The 16,998-nt window shown below is 53.9% G+C and overlaps 9 protein-coding genes across 11 annotated transcripts; all 9 read right to left on the reverse strand.

Annotated features, from left to right (window-relative positions):
• Positions 1-137: 137 nt before the first annotated feature.
• ABB37_07044 (putative mitochondrial ABC transporter) lies at positions 138-3,063 on the reverse strand (the record flags this gene model as incomplete). Its single annotated transcript, XM_015805549.1, has 1 exon — positions 138-3,063. The coding sequence occupies exon 1, from the start codon at positions 2,850-2,852 to the stop codon at positions 138-140; it is 2,715 nt and encodes a 904-aa protein (XP_015656162.1). The 5' UTR covers positions 2,853-3,063.
• An 807-nt stretch (positions 3,064-3,870) lies between these two features.
• On the reverse strand, positions 3,871-5,122 carry ABB37_07045 (hypothetical protein; the record flags this gene model as incomplete). The annotated part of the gene is made up of 1 exon (XM_015805550.1): positions 3,871-5,122. The coding sequence occupies exon 1, from the start codon at positions 5,086-5,088 to the stop codon at positions 3,871-3,873; it is 1,218 nt and encodes a 405-aa protein (XP_015656163.1). The 5' UTR covers positions 5,089-5,122.
• A 583-nt stretch (positions 5,123-5,705) lies between these two features.
• Positions 5,706-6,240, reverse strand: ABB37_07046 (putative mitochondrial hypothetical protein; the record flags this gene model as incomplete). The annotated part of the gene is made up of 1 exon (XM_015805551.1): positions 5,706-6,240. Exon 1 carries the CDS (start codon positions 6,099-6,101, stop codon positions 5,706-5,708), a length of 396 nt encoding a protein of 131 aa, XP_015656164.1. The 5' UTR covers positions 6,102-6,240.
• A 534-nt stretch (positions 6,241-6,774) lies between these two features.
• On the reverse strand, positions 6,775-7,328 carry ABB37_07047 (putative mitochondrial hypothetical protein; the record flags this gene model as incomplete). The annotated part of the gene is made up of 1 exon (XM_015805552.1): positions 6,775-7,328. The coding sequence occupies exon 1, from the start codon at positions 7,180-7,182 to the stop codon at positions 6,775-6,777; it is 408 nt and encodes a 135-aa protein (XP_015656165.1). The 5' UTR covers positions 7,183-7,328.
• Positions 7,329-8,126: 798 nt separating this feature from the next.
• On the reverse strand, positions 8,127-8,579 carry ABB37_07048 (putative mitochondrial hypothetical protein; the record flags this gene model as incomplete). Of its 2 annotated transcripts, none has more annotated exons than XM_015805554.1 (1): positions 8,127-8,579. In XM_015805554.1, the coding sequence occupies exon 1, from the start codon at positions 8,484-8,486 to the stop codon at positions 8,127-8,129; it is 360 nt and encodes a 119-aa protein (XP_015656167.1). In that variant the 5' UTR covers positions 8,487-8,579. The 2 variants fall into 2 exon arrangements, with proteins under 2 accessions (XP_015656167.1, XP_015656166.1); XM_015805553.1 differs by having other exon boundaries at positions 8,127-8,536.
• A 738-nt stretch (positions 8,580-9,317) lies between these two features.
• On the reverse strand, positions 9,318-12,112 carry ABB37_07049 (putative DNA J-binding protein; the record flags this gene model as incomplete). Of its 2 annotated transcripts, none has more annotated exons than XM_015805556.1 (1): positions 9,318-12,112. In XM_015805556.1, the coding sequence occupies exon 1, from the start codon at positions 11,763-11,765 to the stop codon at positions 9,318-9,320; it is 2,448 nt and encodes an 815-aa protein (XP_015656169.1). In that variant the 5' UTR covers positions 11,766-12,112. The 2 variants fall into 2 exon arrangements, with proteins under 2 accessions (XP_015656169.1, XP_015656168.1); XM_015805555.1 differs by having other exon boundaries at positions 9,318-12,108.
• Positions 12,113-13,089: 977 nt separating this feature from the next.
• On the reverse strand, positions 13,090-13,658 carry ABB37_07050 (putative mitochondrial cytochrome b5-like protein; the record flags this gene model as incomplete). Its single annotated transcript, XM_015805557.1, has 1 exon — positions 13,090-13,658. Exon 1 carries the CDS (start codon positions 13,444-13,446, stop codon positions 13,090-13,092), a length of 357 nt encoding a protein of 118 aa, XP_015656170.1. The 5' UTR covers positions 13,447-13,658.
• A 1,092-nt stretch (positions 13,659-14,750) lies between these two features.
• ABB37_07051 (putative mitochondrial cytochrome b5-like protein) lies at positions 14,751-15,311 on the reverse strand (the record flags this gene model as incomplete). The annotated part of the gene is made up of 1 exon (XM_015805558.1): positions 14,751-15,311. Exon 1 carries the CDS (start codon positions 15,111-15,113, stop codon positions 14,751-14,753), a length of 363 nt encoding a protein of 120 aa, XP_015656171.1. The 5' UTR covers positions 15,114-15,311.
• Positions 15,312-15,790: 479 nt separating this feature from the next.
• ABB37_07052 (hypothetical protein) lies at positions 15,791-16,349 on the reverse strand (the record flags this gene model as incomplete). Its single annotated transcript, XM_015805559.1, has 1 exon — positions 15,791-16,349. The coding sequence occupies exon 1, from the start codon at positions 16,172-16,174 to the stop codon at positions 15,791-15,793; it is 384 nt and encodes a 127-aa protein (XP_015656172.1). The 5' UTR covers positions 16,175-16,349.
• Positions 16,350-16,998: the final 649 nt, after the last annotated feature.

Raw genomic sequence — 16,998 nt, forward strand, 5'->3', positions numbered from 1 at the left:
CGCAGAGAGGCGCTTTCACCCTTAAAAAAAGACAAGAGAAAGGGAAAATACGGTACGTACATCGGCCGCTGCATCTTTAGCGCTCGTCAGTACCGTTCTTCTATCGATGTTGTTCAACGCACGGAGCTGTCATTGTGTCAGCGACCACTGTCGAGGCTGCCATCCTCACGCCTCTGCTCGCGGCCCCCATCCGACGGCGGAAGGTTAGACGAGTCGACGCCGTCTGCCTCGTCGAAGTCGAGGACAGTGTGGCCGCTCTGCAGTTGGCGGATCACCAGCTGCCAGTACGCCCCGCGCCGCTGTAGCAGCTCGTCGTGGGTGCCCTGTTCCACAGCCGCACCGGCGTCGATGACGACGATGTTGTTCGCATTGGCGATGGTGGAGAGGCGGTGCGCGATGACGATGATTGTACAGCTTTGCTGGAGGTTGGCGATGAGCCGGTCCAGAGCCCGCTGCACTAACGACTCCGACTCTGAATCGAGGGCGCTGGTGGCCTCGTCGAGCAGCAGCAGACGCGGCTTGCGCAGCAGCGCACGTGCGATCGCAATGCGCTGCCGCTGCCCCCCGCTCAGCCGCACTCCGCGCTCGCCCACAAAGGTGCCGTAGTCCTCCGGGAAGCTCACGATGAAGTCGTGCGCGTTGGCCGCCTTCGCCGCTGCCACCACGTCCTCGTGCGAGACGTTGGTGAGTCCGTAGCTGATGTTCTCCTCGATGGAGCAGTTAAAGAGCTGCGTGTCTTGGGCTACCACGGCGCACTGATGGTGCAGCCACGTGAGCGACACGTCGCGGATGTCGTGTCCATCGATGGTAACGCTGCCCTCCTGCGGGTCGTACATGCGCAGCAGCAGGTGCATCAGCGTGGACTTGCCCCCACCGGAGCGGCCGACGATCGCCGTGACGGTGTTGCGCGGAAAGCGCACGCTGAGGTTGTTCAACACGACGCGATCGGGACGCATTTGGTAATGAAAGCGCACGCCGTGGAGCTCCATCGTGCCCTCCAGCACCGGCAGCTCCACTCCCTGGTTCGGCACGATGTGCGGCTCTCCATCCAGCATCGTCAGCACCCGCTCCGCCGCACCGGCGCTCTTCGTGAATTGGTTCAGCACGCCATTGAGGCCCTGGTAGGCAGAGTTCATCATCCCAGAGTAGAGCTGGAAGGTGACGAGCTGGCCCACCGTCAACTCGTTCGGCCGCGTCATGATCATGTAGCCACCGAAGCCGAGGAGCACCGCACTCGAGCCGAGGTCCATAAGGCTGGTGGCGAGAGACGTGCCGGAGAAGGCGATGGCGTCGCGCAGCGTCCGGCTGAGCGCGTCGTCCATGGAGGACTCAAACTTCTGCTTTTCGTACTCCTCGGTGGAGAAGGCGCGGATGGTGCGGATGTTCGAGAAGGCCTCCGTCGCGGTGCTGTTCGCCTGCGCGAGCGCGTCCCACACACCGCGGTTGATGCGGGCGGACCAGCGGGCGTACGTCCCGGTGATGAAGACGATGGGGCCGACCACCGTCAGGGTGATCATGGCGAGGCGCCACGACACCATCATGCACATCGCAATCGCACCAATCAGCGTAATGACGTTCGACAGCACAGAGTTCATGAGGGTCTGCACGGGCTGGATGGTGGCCTGGACGTCGTTCGTCATGCGCGCCGTCAGCGACCCGACGGTGGTGCCGTCGAAAAACGAGATGTCGCGGTAGATGAGCTTCGCGAAGAGGTGCGCCCGCATCCCCATCGTCAGGTTGCGCGTCACCAAAATGCTGCAGAAGGAACGGGCGCTGCCGAGCACCAGCGTGATGGCGGACAGCGCGCAGTAGCACTGAATGTAGTACCAGAAGTTGCCACTGTTCTTGTTCACGATAGAGTCGAGCACCTTGCCTTGGTAGTTTGGCAGGGATACGCGAATGAGCTGGTTCACGACGAGGCACCCGATGGACACGGCCACGATGCGCCAGTACGGAATGAGGAAGCTGAGGGAACGCCAGATGTACACAAAGGGCGAGAGCTGCTGCGTGTCCGTGGCGATGCCCCGGTCCCCGCGCGTCAGGTCGTTCTCTGCCGACACCATCGCCTTGTGCCGGTAGCAGTTCAGGCAGCAGTCGAAGTCGCACGAGCCGCACTCAAAGTCCTCCTTAATAATGCGCTGGTTGCAGAGGTCACACTTAGTCGCCTGCACGCAGTGGTTGAAGCGAAGTGGGTGCGGGTGCAGGTGGGGCTTCAGCACATCAGCGCTGCCGATCATGTCGCCGAGGTAGGAGTCCAGCGAGAACACTTCCAGGTTCACCCAGAGCACCGTAATGGCCATCAGCACCGGCTGCAGCGGGGGAAGAGAGAACTCAAAGAAGAGGCACTTCAGCGCCACCGCCGCGTTGCACAGCGTGAAGAGCACAAAGGTGGTGAAGAGAGTGACGGTTTTGATGCGCTTGTTGCGCTGACGCAGCACCGACTGACGGCGCACCGCCGCAAAGCGGTCCTCGGCGTCGGATGCGTCCTCCGTGGGCAGAGGTGCGTAGTCGCCGTGCTGCGGAGCGGCGTCCTCCCCTGACGCCGCCGCGCCTTCGTCGGTCACTTCGTCGTCCGCGGTAAGGAGGCGAGCGATGGGCACGCGAATAATCACGACGGCCGTCAAGCGAAGCAGCAGCAGCGCGCATAGATCAAGAGCGTTGTGTCGCCAGTCGATCAAGCTGTGCCAATCCAGTGCGTCCCACCTTCCCACGTTACTCACCACCAACGCTCCGATTGTGGACAGCACGTCAAACAGAAACACGAACGCCAAAAGAAGGCGATGGCACCGGGCGGACAGAACGGTCACCGTGCGGTTGTTTCCGCCGCGGCGCCCACCACGATCGGCAGACATGACGCTCCAAGCAAACGGAAAGAAGTAAAAGAGCAGATATAATATATATATATTTATTTATTTATTTATTTATTTCAGATTGAACTGAACGAGCGAAGGAGAAAGAAACGGAGATCATCAAAGGAGAGTAAAAGAGACTGCGTTCGTAGACGAGGTGAATCGCACTTGCTATGCGTAATAATAATGGTAACAAAGAAACACACCGGATCGCTGTGCGATAGTAAGAATGCCAGATGAGCAACACAACGGAAAGAAGAAAATAATTAGTAAAAAAAAACCGTGAGTGATGAAGTAAAACGAGCAGAGAGGGCGGAAAGCGAGAAGGTAACAACGAGAGGTTTGACAGTGGCAATCGCATTTGCGTTCCGCATGGATAAGAAACAAGGCTGCTTCGCGAAACGCGTGAGAAGTCACAGTGCTTAGAAGAGCATGCACTTACTAAAGGGACACGCAGCGAGAACAGTTTTAGTAAAATTTGAAAGCAGCGGCGCCGTTCAGCTTAAAAAAGAGCTCACTTCAACAGAACCGTTTCATTCGTTTGATGGGAAAACAACTTCACCATAAACTAACGCTACAACTCTCTCTTTCTCGGTGCAAGTATCCCTCACTTTGCAGGTCTTTCACAGCAACGTGCAAATATACTTCATAGCGCTTACCGGCCCTTAGGTGTGCCACCATATGAAGGCGTAAAGTCGCTTTTAGATTTCTCCGGTCGATAGCAGACGACGAGATCAACTAAAAAGTTTGAGGTCAGATTGATCAGAAAGTGCCGTGGCGAAGCGCCTTGCTGTCTCTCTCTTTCGCTGATGCTGTGCGCATAAACCGCGGCCTCGCTGCCTTCACTCTTTAAAAAACAATCTGTGAGATATTAAAAACAATTAAATAAGGGGGAAAAGTGGCACCTACAAAGTGACCAGCAACGCGCCAACGTCAACGGATGCAACACTGCTTGCATCGCAGTCATCACGTGAACCTGTGTAGGGGGGGGGGGTGAAGCTTTGATTACCGTGTCCGTTGCTCACGTCCTGTTGGAGTTGTTATCAGCGCGATTGCCACCGCTGCTGCTGTCGTTGTTCCTGCGTCTGCCCCTGTGTGGTGCCCCGCCGCGGTGGTGCCGCTGCGGCTTGTAGGAGGCGCTCCGTGACGAGTTGTAAATCGGCCCCCCGCCGCTCATTTGATGTGTACCGTAGAATGGGGTCGCGTTGCCGAAGTAGGTGTCGTCATCGCCCGGGTAATACCCGAACGGGTTCCCCATGTCCGCGCCGGAGCCGTCGCAGTACGGCTCCTCCTCCATCATCTCGTACAGCTCAAATGGTATGTCATCGGGTGACTCTGCGAAGTAAAAATCGTGTGGCCTGTTCGACGGTCGCCGCCGCCGCCCGTTGTTGCCTTGCCTGTTGTTGCTGGAGTTGTTGTTGCGACGCCGGTTTGACTGACTGTCCGCACTCCACCGATTGAACTCCTCCATCACCACGCCGGCGTTCTCCTTCCCGAGGGCATTCGCAATGAACTCAAAGCTCTTCCCGTCCTGGTACATGTTGACCATCGCCTTCACCTGCTCCTCGGGCCAGGTGGTGGTGTTCGCCGCGTTTTTGCTGGGTTGACTGGCGTTTGGTGAGCCGGCCCGGTCACCGCCGCTGTGCCCTGGCGAGGAAGGGCGCGGCTTGGCGCTGCGTCCATTCGCAAAGTTGTGCCGCGGCTGTCGCCACTGGCCATTCATGCGGTTGAAGTTCTCCGCGTGCGCCGTTTTATTGAAGGCCTCCTCCTCATTCTGCCGCCGCATCTCCTCCCACATTAGTTCGTACATGAGCGGGTCCATGTCCTCGTGCCAGGGCTGATAGGCGGCGTCGTACTTGGTGTAGTACTCCGATGAACTTCGTGCGTCCGAGGAGGTCGACGAAGAGGCGGGTGAGGGGCGACTCGACAGTCTGCCACCCGCCTGGTAGAACTGCTTGACGGTGGTGTAGGCCGTGTTGATGTCCGTCATCCGGTCTGTGGAGGAGGTGGCGGAGGTGGCGACGTCGGGGTGGTGCTCCTTCGCCAGGGCGCCGTAGCGCTTCTTCACATCGGCCAAGGTCGCCGTGGCGTGCACGCCGAGGGTCTTGTACGCCCTCCGCACATCGTCCTCCGTTGGTGTCGTGGCACAGTGCCGTCGTGGCGGTGTGAGCGGGTGGCGTGACAGGGCAGAGAGGGAGGAAGACAGCGCGCCGATGCTGCATTGCAGGAGGCGCTTCATGATACAAATGTTGGACAGCGTTCTCTCGCTCTTCTTCAGCAAACGATGGGGGGGGAGCAAAATGAATAAAAGAGACAGCCGATAAAGAAAAAAAAAAGGAACAGAAGAAAAAAGGCGGTGGTGTAGGAGGTGGAAAGCAAAGGAAAGGAAAGGGACTCCAATGAAAGAATGCTGCTTGCTCGTTGAGATGCCAAGGCAAAGTGAGACTGATGGCAGCGGCTGTCAAAAGAAGAGAGAGGATCTCGCTTCGAAGACACGGCGCAAAACTTCACTGGCAACCTCCGCAAAAAACGTCCTTTACAGAAGAAGAGTTCCAGGTGCCAGAGGACGAAGAAGAAGACGGCACCTAAAATCTGTCGAAGAGACACAGAGGAGTACTTTCCATAACTTGCGTGAATTCCATTGTACGCACATGTCAGTTCCACCGCGAGTGGGCCTGAAATCAAGAGAGAGGGCGGCTCGAAGCCCAAATACATCAACACATACGAACGGGGGAAAGAAAAAAGAACGCTCAAGGACACGTCCACCACACGCTGCGGTTCCCCGTATCTTCAGGGAACCGAACGAATGATCAAATAATGATAATAATAAAACAGGATGCCTCTCTCGCCGTTGAGCTACAGGTCCTCGTTAAGCTCGTTTTGTGTCTGCTCCAGGTATGCAGCCAACGTGGCATTGAGATACACCGCTTGCTTGTACCCGCGGTTATTCAACATCATCGCGGCTGCCGCAGCGCGAATGCCGTTGTACGCGTACACCACGATTCTATCTTTCTTTCCCGGTTTGCGGGCGTTGTACCTCCGCTGGAACTCCGAGCCCCACATGTTCAACGCCTTCTCGAAATCGCGCATGGGCATGACAATGGCGTGCGGTAAGGGCGGCACAGCTGCCACCTCGTAGTCCTCCCGCACGTCGAGGATGTACACGCCGAGCGTGCGGTCCTTGTCTAACGCGTGTACCACCGCCTGCAGCTCGAACACGTCAAAAGGATGATCAAAGGCGGGGAGTGACATGATGCACAAGACAATTAGCACTAGAATGGAAAAAGAACAGATCGAGATAAACTACAGCTATTACGGTGACGTGGCGCCCACACTTGGACGTGACTCAGACTCGCGCGGTATCGCTGGCGAACGGTAAAAATGGAAGAGCTGACGCGTGACAGTACAGTGCATCCGAAGCAGCAACAGTGACGTGCATTGAAAGGTGTACAATGAAGGTAGAAGCGGAAGAAAAGTGTTGGGGGAAGAAGTGCAGGAAGGTTCACAGTACTTTTCTTTTCGGAGGTTAATTCACTTGCAGAACGTGCGACAGCGAACAAATATCTTCTCTTGGCACCCGCCCGCGGAGAAAACCATACGCAGGACGTGCGGAAACCGCCAGGAGGGCTTCTTCTTTATCTTTTTTTTCTTTTTCTTTGTTTGTGATGAACGCGTTGATGCAGCTGCATAGCCGTTCGCGAACGCCAACGCAAACCCAGCAGCTGGCTTTGCGGAAGAGGTTCCCATTCTACCTCTTCTCTTGGACGTTGTATGCGCCTGTGAATAAAATCAGCTAGTGAGATAGCCGCCCGTCATCGGAACAAAACTGCGTGCTGACCAGCGGTGCATTGCGTTGTGAGAAGGTTAGTGCACCCTACGCAAATGGAGCGGGACTAAAGAGCCCAAGAAGGCTGAATTGGTGTGACTACGATGAGCTGAAGGCGTTGTGCCACTGAGCCCAGCTGCCAGAAAAATTACGTGCGTTGTCGAACCCGAGCTCGTCCACCACCTCGCACGCCACAGCGGAGCGTACACCGTGCGCGCAGTAGAACACCATCTGCGTTGTGCCCTTTACCGGTCGTGGCGAGCCGAAAAAGAACGCGAACTCCGCATCGTCAACGACACTGTCTGGTGCCAACACGTCCCGCAATATAGGCAAAGGAATGTTGACGGCAGAGGGAATGAGGCCCGTCTTGGCCACCTCCGCAGTGGACCGCACGTCGATCAGCATAACATTGCGCGCGGCTTCGCTGTGGTTCAACTTCGCCTTGACAATGTTCGCCACCTGCTCCAGAGAGATGTAGAAGTGCAAGCGAAAGCACCGCTTAAGCATGATAGAGAGGTTGATTACTCCGCATGCGTAGTGGATCGCCTTCACAAGGAAGAAACGCGAGAACAAAAAACAATATTTGCGGGCGTCGCGGGTTGCAGTCGCCCAGTCCGCACTTTCTGATACGTCCTGTCGCGTACTCGAAGATCTGCACACAGCAAAAAGATGAGGAGGAGAAAAGGTTCGTAAAAAATGTAGAGTCTTTTTCGCGTGTGAGAAGTCGCCATTACGATACAAAAAGGAACGGAAAACGTGGAGCGCCCGCCGGGCTCCTTCGCAAGTCGTCGCGGTGCATCGCCGTTCGTTGTTGGCGTAAAAGGTGAACGGAGCACAAATACTATCCAAAGATGCAAAGCAGCGAAAAGTGAGTGCTTTCTGTTCGTTTGCAGATGAGTGCGAGTATGCGGTGAAACATAATATTCATTGCCGTAGCCGCTGGCGTGGATCTTGTTGGACCCTCCCTTCTTTTTCTTTTAGTTGCCTCATTGTCAACCGCAACGAAGCAAGAGCGTAAAAGCCGAAGATCCACAAATAGGGGCGCGGTGTCCGCCACTTTAATCGAAGGAAACGCGAAGAGAACACAAATTATGGCGCGAGATTCCTCCTCACACACACACACGCACGGACGCAGCAAGAAATAGTGGGTGGCTGCTGAGGCAACAAGGTCGCATGCAGATTGCACTTTCCTTTGTTGTACTTTTAAAGCGACTGTGCTGACCCCAAGAGTTCAGCTTCCAGCATTGCAGTTCAGCAATTCACCTCCTCCTTTATGTGATGCGTTGATGCACATGGCGGATGTGATGGTGCAAATAAAAGTGCGGTACCAACGCTGCACCCATGAAACAGTGAAAGCAAAAATTCTTGCTCGTATCCTCGACTACGTAGAGGTACAACATGAATAACAATAACAAGACCACGTATAAAAGCCTTGTCAAAGCGAACACGGCCTACGCGCTCTTCTCCATCTCTGCCCACTCCGACCAGCTGCCAGGATAGACGTCGACGTTGGCGTAGCCGTCCGCGGTGAGTGCGCTGGCCGCCTTCTCCGCCCTCCCACCACGAAGGCAGTACGTGACGACATGATCGGCCTTGCTCGGCTTGGCGGCGTGGTACTTGTTCGCAAAGTCCTCGGTAGACAGCTTGAGGGCGGCCTCCAGCTGGTCCAGCGGGACGTTCACGGAGCAGGGAATGGCGCCGGCAGCAACTTCGTCGACGCCACGAACGTCGAGGATGCACGTCGTTGGCAGCTCCCCGGCCTGCTTCTTCATCGTCAACGCCTTCATCGTCGCGTACGTCAGGCGCTGCATCCTTTTTTTTTTTAAATGGGTGTAGGGGAAGGGAAATGTGAAACGAGTGCTGGGCAGTAGGAGAGAGTTGTTTCCACCGAGCGCGGGTCGGACTGCGCAGCACGGGAAAGAACAAGAGTGAAAATGTCGACGCAGAAACGCACGCGGTACATCACGACAAGAGTGAAAGGAGGTGAAGAAGGGGACGAGGATGAAAGGGAGAAAAGACCGAGCGCTGAGGTAATGCAAAACAATAGCGTGTATCGCCAGTTGTTGCTAGAGAAGTTGGGCGCTTCCCTCCCCGGCACCAAAAGAAGCGTCACCGGCACAACGAGGAACGGAAGCAGAAACCAAACTTACATCCCTGACTCCTTCCACTCGCGAAAGGGAAAATGAGAAAATGAGAGGGTTAATATCTTTGATTGCACCTGAAGACTTGATGTGTCTTTCGCGAAAGGAGATGATAAACAGATGCATACACGCAACAGATGTTTTCTGGCGGCATGTGTGTGAGAAAGTCAGCGCGAGCACATCTGTGCGGTTCTTTTCGGAGGACGTCTATAATAATTCAAGAGTTGGTTTGCTTCGGTTTGCGTTGCGCGAAGCAGCTGAATTTTAGTTAGTGAAAAAAGATATATATTTTAATGTCTGATACAACAGTGCCGGCGAGGACCGCATTCGACTCGAAGCTCGACAAGAAAAAAGTGTTAAGGAGCTGGACCGCTGCTGTCGGTATCGCTGAGCAAATTCAGTCGCTGGAAACGTCTACGAGTGAGATGGGAAAAACAAAGATGCGAGCAAGCAACTCGAGCAACGCAGCTAGCATTGAAAGTGGAGCCCACGCTTTTGTTCTCACTCCGGCGCGAGGATGTGCACCACCGTGTTCATTGGGGAGCCCTGCAGTTTGTACCGCGCGCAGCAAAGGAGAGGATAGAGGGACTCGACCTCCGCTTTCGTGCGCGTGCGTGCGAGCTTGGTGCCGTAGGCCACGCGGTGTAGCAGCTGGAAGAACGTAGAGGCGACCGCGTCGTACGCCGCGCGGATCGGGTACTGCAGCGTGTAGTACTGCCGGAACTGCACGTCGGTCTCTGCCACAAAAATGCAGCCGGAGCAGATAGCGCCAACTCCGCGCAGGTACGTCGCTGCCACCGCGTCGTCAGGCATGACGCTCAGCACGTGCTGCAGAACGACGAAGTCGAACTTTTCCTCGGGCAAATCGTCGTGGTAGGCAAAAGCCACCTTCACGTTATCAAGAGAGCACTCCGGTGGCAACGACGTGTTGCGCTGTGTGGAGGACAGAACTCGATGCACGGCAGGGCTGCTCATGAGTCGAAGCCACTCCGCCGACGTCGCCACGTTCTCGTCCACTTCCTCCTTGCAGTCGCCGTCGCCGCCGTGCCCCTTCCCGAAAGGGTGGGAATGAACCACGAGCACCCTCACCAATTCCGTGCTCGCGGGGACGTCCTCCTTGTGCACGCACTTCGTCACGTCTTCGGCGTGGCGCTGCGGCAATGGCCAATTGTTCGCCGCGTAGTCCACCTCCCTGTCTTCGCTTTGGTAGTCGAAGCTGTCGTTCGTCAGCCACGTTGAGTGCCGCTCACCCGATCCAGCGGACGAAGCGGCGTTGCGGCGACGCGCCTCCTCAATGCGCCGCTTCCGCTCCACGCGCCGCTGCTGTTCGTCATCCGGCATGTCCTTGAAGTAGCGTGTCCCGCCAAAGTTGAAGTCCTTCAGCTTCACGTTGAGCTTGCGGAGCGACATCGCTTCGGGTGGCATGCCTAGCTCCTCGGTGCACGCCGCATTGAGATGCACGGCGTACATCGACCAGAACGCCTGCTCCTCTGCTCGCTGGGCGGTCTCCTTTTCGAGCAAGCCCAGCATCACCTGTTTGGCGACTTCGCAGAGATCAAAGAAGGCGGCGTTCATGTCCGACGTGTTCTTCCACAAGAAGTCCGTGCGCTCGGGCATGATGGCGATCAGGCGCTTCCACTCCTTCGCTACCAAGTCCAGCCACTTCGCCCGGGCCTTCTCCCACATCTCTAAAAGCTCTGCCGCGATGAACTCGGACAAGTACGCACGCTCTAGGTATTTTTTCTTCTCCGCCGCCGTTGTCAGCACCGTGCCGGTCTCGCTGAAGCCGCCGAAGCGACCCGCCGTCCGCTGGGTGGCGTCTGCGTTTGCTTTCAGTTTCACATCCAAGCTGCGGAGCGGGAAGCCGTCGGGACAGGTCAGCTCCTCGCCAAAGAGAGTCGTTGCGAGAAGGGAGGAGGGGGCGAGCAGCAGCTCGTGAACGCGCAGCGCCTTCGCCGCACAGTGGTGCATGCGGTGTAGTGCGCTAACAACAGCAAAGGGTGACGGCTGGACCGGGAAGACAGGTGACGGCCGGTTCAGATTCTCGCCGTTGGGTTTTACGAGCACCTCCTTCACCGCCAGATTGGCTTCCTTGTCCTGCAGCGCAGCCGCCAGTCGACGCTGGTACTCGGCGTAACTGCCCGGTTCGCCTAGGGGGGAGCGGTAATAGAAGACGCAGGTCAGCCGCCTCCAATCCTCCGACGGGCAGCTCTCCTCCACCTCGGTGTTGGAGTGGAAGTGGTGAGAATCGAAGACAAAGACGTCGCGCGGCTGCAGCAGCACGCTCATGTGGAAGTCGTCGAAGGTCAACGCGAGTCCTTTGAAGTTGCCGTCGATGCACGCAATGCAGCTGTAACCTCCGTCGAAGTCGCCAGCGTCTGTGTGCGTCGCCGTGCGGAATCGTGAGTTGATGGTCAGTGTGGAGAAGGGGGCGCCGTGGATGCGCACGACGTCGGGAATGGCGCTGTCCTGCGCCGCCCAGTGCTCCGGCATGACGCACTTGTAGATTTCGCTCACGTAGTCCACGAGGGGGAAGACCGCGGGCCAGTCCTTCTCGTGTTCGTACGTGAACGACGTCTTCCGCGCCTTCAGCTCCACCGGCGAGCCGCGGTAGTCGAAGTACCCCGCAATGCCACTCAGCGGGGACTCCCCGCCAAACATCGGGCTCCGCAGCGACGAACGCACCGCTGCTGAAATCAACAAATCGGCAGCCGTCGACGCGGCAAACTCAGGCAGCGCTTTGCGGAGCACCACACCGATGATGCGCCCCTTGCCATCCTTGACGGTGGCGCTGTCGTAGAGCTCGGCGATGGTGTGCGCGTTGTCGAAGAACGGGTGGGACTTCATTGCGTCTGTGTAGGATTCCGTCACATCGGCCGGTGTGCGGACATCTTTGCCGCTGGGAAAGCTGAAGATGTCCAGTTTAGCCTTCTTAAGGTCTGGCTTCATGGTTCTCAGCTGGTGTTGTGATCTAGAATCCGAAGAAGGTGCAAAGTATGTGTGAAAAGCGAGAATAAACTTATATATACTGCTGTGCGAGCAGAGCGTTTAGGGTTGGTGAAAGATGCCGAATATCTTTACAAAACAAAAGTGATTGTTAACGATGAAAACACCGAAGCGGCAGGAGAGTAACAAAAACACGGTGGGATAGAAATGACTTCAGAAATGAGAATATGATATATGAGTGAAACAGCGCAGGCCAGCTACGTGTATCCGGCACGATAAACAATCCAGCATAAAGAAAGCGTCCCAGAAGCTTTTTCCAACGAACCCGTGTCGCTGTATCTGTCGCTGGCTCACGCAGAACAGCAGAAGATAATACGTTTAAAGGAAGAAGAGAAAAAATGGATGGAAAGTTGAACGGTCACGCATCAAGCAAGAAGGTTGCGTGGAAACAACAGCGTGCACCAGTGCTTTTTCCCCCATTTTGCAACGACAGCAATCAACAGAGGCGGTTACCACCCGGTTACGCTTCCGGATTGCAGAGGTCAAATCACTTCCATTCGAAGGTGAGCGACTCACACAAGACATTACAAGGAGCGAAGGAGACTTGCAGCTGAACATCATTGCAATTGAAACTGGAAATCAAACAAACTCAAACAAAACACCTTTTTTTTTGCACGAAGAGCATTTTTCTTTTTCACCACGTAAGTCACTAAGTGCAGTGCCGATGATCTGAAAAGGTTTCACGGAAGTTCTTCAGCACCGTGCTTCGCTTTCCCCTTGCACTGCTTGCTCTCTTACACACACACGCATACACAGATTTGCACATTTACGTAGCTGTCATCGTATGCGCATTATGTCGACGTCTGACTGATAGGCTGCGAGGAGACGCGAGTGGCACAGCGAAGTAACGAAACGAAACCTTCTCTCACAGCACACAAATAATAATAATAGAAAACCAAAACAGTATAGTGAAGCTCAACGACTGGAAGAATTGAAATGCCTTCTTATATCTCTTCATTTTCTTCCTCTTTTACACCAGGACCCAACACCGTCACTTTTATCCAATGATACTTCTTTTCTCCTTTGTTATGTTGTTTTTGAGTGCCCTTCTTTGAGCAGCGAAAATAACCTGTCAGCTTTAATAAAAATAGTATTCTTAGAAAAAGAAAGAAACAAACAAAAACATGAGACCCAAAGGTGTATTTCTCCAAATTGCAGTGCGCATCGGTGCTCTGCGCAGACTCCATCTATTGACTTGTGTATGAAACACTGAACGGAGATCACCTGATTAGTGGCACATCCTCTTTTCCGCTTTCAAGCACAATGTTTAGGGCTTAAAAATGAAGAACGCGCATATGGCGATGACGATCATGATGACGGTAATGCCGAAGTAATTGTTCGCGGCCTTAGCGACGGCCTCCGGAACCTTATCGGCATCATCGGGGTGGATATCGCCAATGTAGTACCGCGCGAGATCCTCGATGGCGGTGTCGGAGTGGCCGACAGCGTCGAAGTCAGACGTGCCGTCTTTGCCCGCGACACCGAGAAGCGTGTCCGCACCACCTGGGTGCTGGTCCACAAACTTCGTGATGTCGTACACCTTGCGGTCCTTCACAAACCACAAGTCATCCTCTGTGGTGTGCTTCTCTACCTCGCTCAGTCGGATGTAGGTAGTAGCAGTCATGCCGGAAAACGGGAGTTCTTCAAAAACACCAAAAGAAGAGGGGGTATAAAGGACGGCGCCAACAATCACTTTGCGATTAAGATCGTCAGACGATTCTGCAAAAGTCGTGTTTAATGCGAAAGGAAAGGAAGAGCAGAGAAGACACGGCCGGTTTTCCTCTTTTACAAATAAATTGGAGATGATGGACGGAATGTGATCAGAATGAAAACAACTGCACGCGTGTAAGTGGAGGGTACGCACGCGCGCATCAGCAAGGCAACCAGATTACCGGCACCGCATTTACGTGGAAAACAGAAGAAAAAGGGAGGAGAGCAGAAAGTCACAAGGAGAGGCAGTATACGATCTGTTGACACATACATGGCTCATGCACTTCTCACACCGAAGAGAGAGAGAGAAGGAATAATAAAGTGGTGCTCTTGCGCACGTCGATTTGACGCCAATGCTTTGACAGAAAGAAAGCCTAACGGTGTTTGGTTGACGCCGAATGCCACTTTGTGGCGACAACGATGTCTTTCGTTCGCAGCACTAAAAAGAAAACTTGTAAACATGCTGCGTCGAAGCCCAATTCGACCCTTCCCACTCGCCATAATTCCGTTATGCACCAGCGAGACACGCGCTGCGCAGCGCTCGAAGGTTTTTTTCCTTCACCACATTGGCGTACGATGTGGACTTCCTTTTTTACACGTAAATTGATGCTTGCCGTGAAACACAATGATTTCACGTTTGGTAGACTATAAGATTTTGATTCTTGGCGCTGCCTCCAACGGGATTTTCGTATTTTCTTTTTTTGATGAGTACCTCACGAGTAGAAAGAGAAGGGGAAAAAGAGCTCTTGCCGTTGTGCCTTTTTTTTGTGCCAGTTGCTGTACGTTTCATCTTTTGAGACCCTTCTGCCCCTCTCAGCACCAACGCGAAACGTCCGTGGCGGATGGAGAGAAGACAAACGTTAAAAGTGGAGAAAAAAAAAGAAGATATTTCGCATTAGACAGAAAAACGGAAAGCATGAACGAAAGAGATAAAACAAGTGCTTTAGGAGAGCGCAGCCGAGAAAAGGAAAGAAAGATATATTATATATATAAGGAACTAATACCTCAACATTGTGTGTTACTGGTTCGAGAACAGCAAGGAGACGAAAAGAGAAAACCAGCTAGATTGGCACAAGCACTTGCCGAGCGAAGGAAAACAGGCAGAACTACACTCACCGCAAGACCCGGTACGAGTGCAACCGTCTTAACTCCATCAGGGCCCCCGAATAGTGCCTGGCCATATATGTATGTATATGGCCGTATCTTGTTGCCGCCACTTTACAAGAAGATGGAGCGGAAGAGGCACGAAAAGACGGTGGCAAGTAGCACGAACACCACCACAATACCGTACATGGGACTTTGCGTGCCCTGAATCGGCTCCCTCAGCTTGCGGGCGTCGTCAGGGTGGACATCGCCGATGCGGTACTTCTCCAACTCTTCCTTGGCAGAGTCAGAGTGTCCGATGGCCTTGAAGCCATTCGAGGCATCGGCGCCAGCCACGCTGAGGAGAATGCGGACGCCGCCGGGGTGCTCGTCGGCAAACTTAGTCGCATCGTACACGTGTCGGTCGATAATGATCCAGAGATCATTGTACTTGTTGTGCCTCTCAATGTCGCCTAAATGGAAGTATTTGGTGGACATGGTTGAGTTTTCCTTTTATTGGTAAAGTGAAATAACTGCAAAGTACGTGGGGCAGCACGGCTTGGATATGAAAGGAAAGAAACAGAAAGCGGATCTAATTAATGAGACAGCGTTTGAACCAGCTCTCGCTACACACAGCAAATACGAAAAAGCGAGGCGCTTTCGCTGGAAGAGGGTATTTGATGACAAAGAAAGAACTGGATGAGATGCAACGTGAGGGCGAAAGGAAAGAGAAAAAAGGTGTCGAGGATTCATAGCAAGGGAAACAAGACGAATTTCAAAAGAGGAGGAGAGATGAGAAGCGCAGAGGCAACAGAGTGGTCAGCTTTTTCTTCTGTAAAGGTCATTGTAGTATCGGCGGCCCATACAGCATCGAGCAGCTGAGGGGTTTGCTGACAGGCAGACTTCGGCTCCCGGCTGTAGAAGCCGTCGTTGCTGAAAACATGCGTAGACTAGATAAAAAGAAGAGCCAGCACAAGCCTTACATGTGTACGTGGAAATTCCATTGAAGTTGCACGTTGCTTCTTGTGGAATATTCACCTCTAGGACGACAACAAAGAAAAATCCCTGGTCTTGGTAATTGCCAGCGGGAGATGAAAAGCGTTGCCGAGGTGCGTTGTTGTTCAGTTTTTTTTTAATTTCTCTTTAGAAGGCAGCACCTTTCACAATTGCTTTAGTTACACGTCGTTCATCGACTGGTTGTTTCTAGCGCGAATGGCTTGCAGAATCGTGCGGAAACCCACAAAGCCGACGCACTGCGTTGTGGCATGACTGCGTACTAGATCTTGCTTGTACCCCTGATACGGCAAGGGCTTGGAGAGGCCGGCTTCTTTGTGAAGGCGGCACTCGATCGCGTACAGCTCCGGATTCATACGGCCCATCAAGATATTTTTCGGGACTGGCTGAGCTAGGCCGAGCGCCACTCGCTTCGTGTCGCGCTCCTTCTTCTGCTTCTTGAAGACGCGCATCTCGACCTTCGACAGATTACTGTTCAGATCGTTGATGCACTCCTTCATCCGCCGCTCTCGGATGCTTTTCCGAGCCCTGCGCACGAGCTTCATGACTGGCAAAAGAGAGAGAACGGCTACAGTATTACCGCATCTATTAAACGCTTCTTGACGGCGAGATCAGGAAATGGTGACCGCGAATACACGTTGTGACGAAGAGCTCTGCGTCGACTTACGCCTCTTCGATTCAAACGCGAAGGCAGGGTATGCAGAGGGGTACTTGGGTGCCTGTTTCGTACATTTGTTGAGGACGGAGAGAAGAAAGGAGGGAGAAGGAGACAGCAGTACAGCCGGCATACGTCGACGGCGACCCATTCAACAATCTCAGTTTTTTGTTCCCAAAAAGCTATCCTTACCATGTTTCCAAGAGTATCCTAGCGCACATATATATATATATATGTGGGCGTCCTTTGACAAAGCTGCCCTCGGCAGCACTTTCACGCGTTGCTTTCAGCCAACGGTTGTAGGACGCAAGCAATGAATGAACTGTCGCCTCCAGAGGTCGCTTTAACAACGAGAAACAGTCAGGCGACGAAAAATTGAGCTTTGGGTTTTCTAGGAAGGCAGCATTCGTGTGTGTGTGTGTGTGTGTGTGTGTGTGCTACGACGGTGTGCTCAACGAAAGATCTGAGAATAAAACATCCGAAAAAGAAAGAGGAAACGGCGAGCGAAGAGAGACAACGCACGACGGATCGCGAGAACAAGCGCACAACGTTACGTCAAATCGCCTCGCGATGCAAAAAAAAAAATAGAAAAGAAACAACGCCCTCCCACACACACACACACACACACACACATTCGCCGATCAAAAAAATATTTACATAATCTGCATAGAAGATAAACAGGGGGATTTTACATCGCAAACGACCTACGCGTAG

Source organism: Leptomonas pyrrhocoris, assembly GCF_001293395.1.
Source record: "Leptomonas pyrrhocoris isolate H10 chromosome Unknown, whole genome shotgun sequence".
NCBI lineage: Eukaryota > Euglenozoa > Kinetoplastea > Trypanosomatida > Trypanosomatidae > Leptomonas > Leptomonas pyrrhocoris.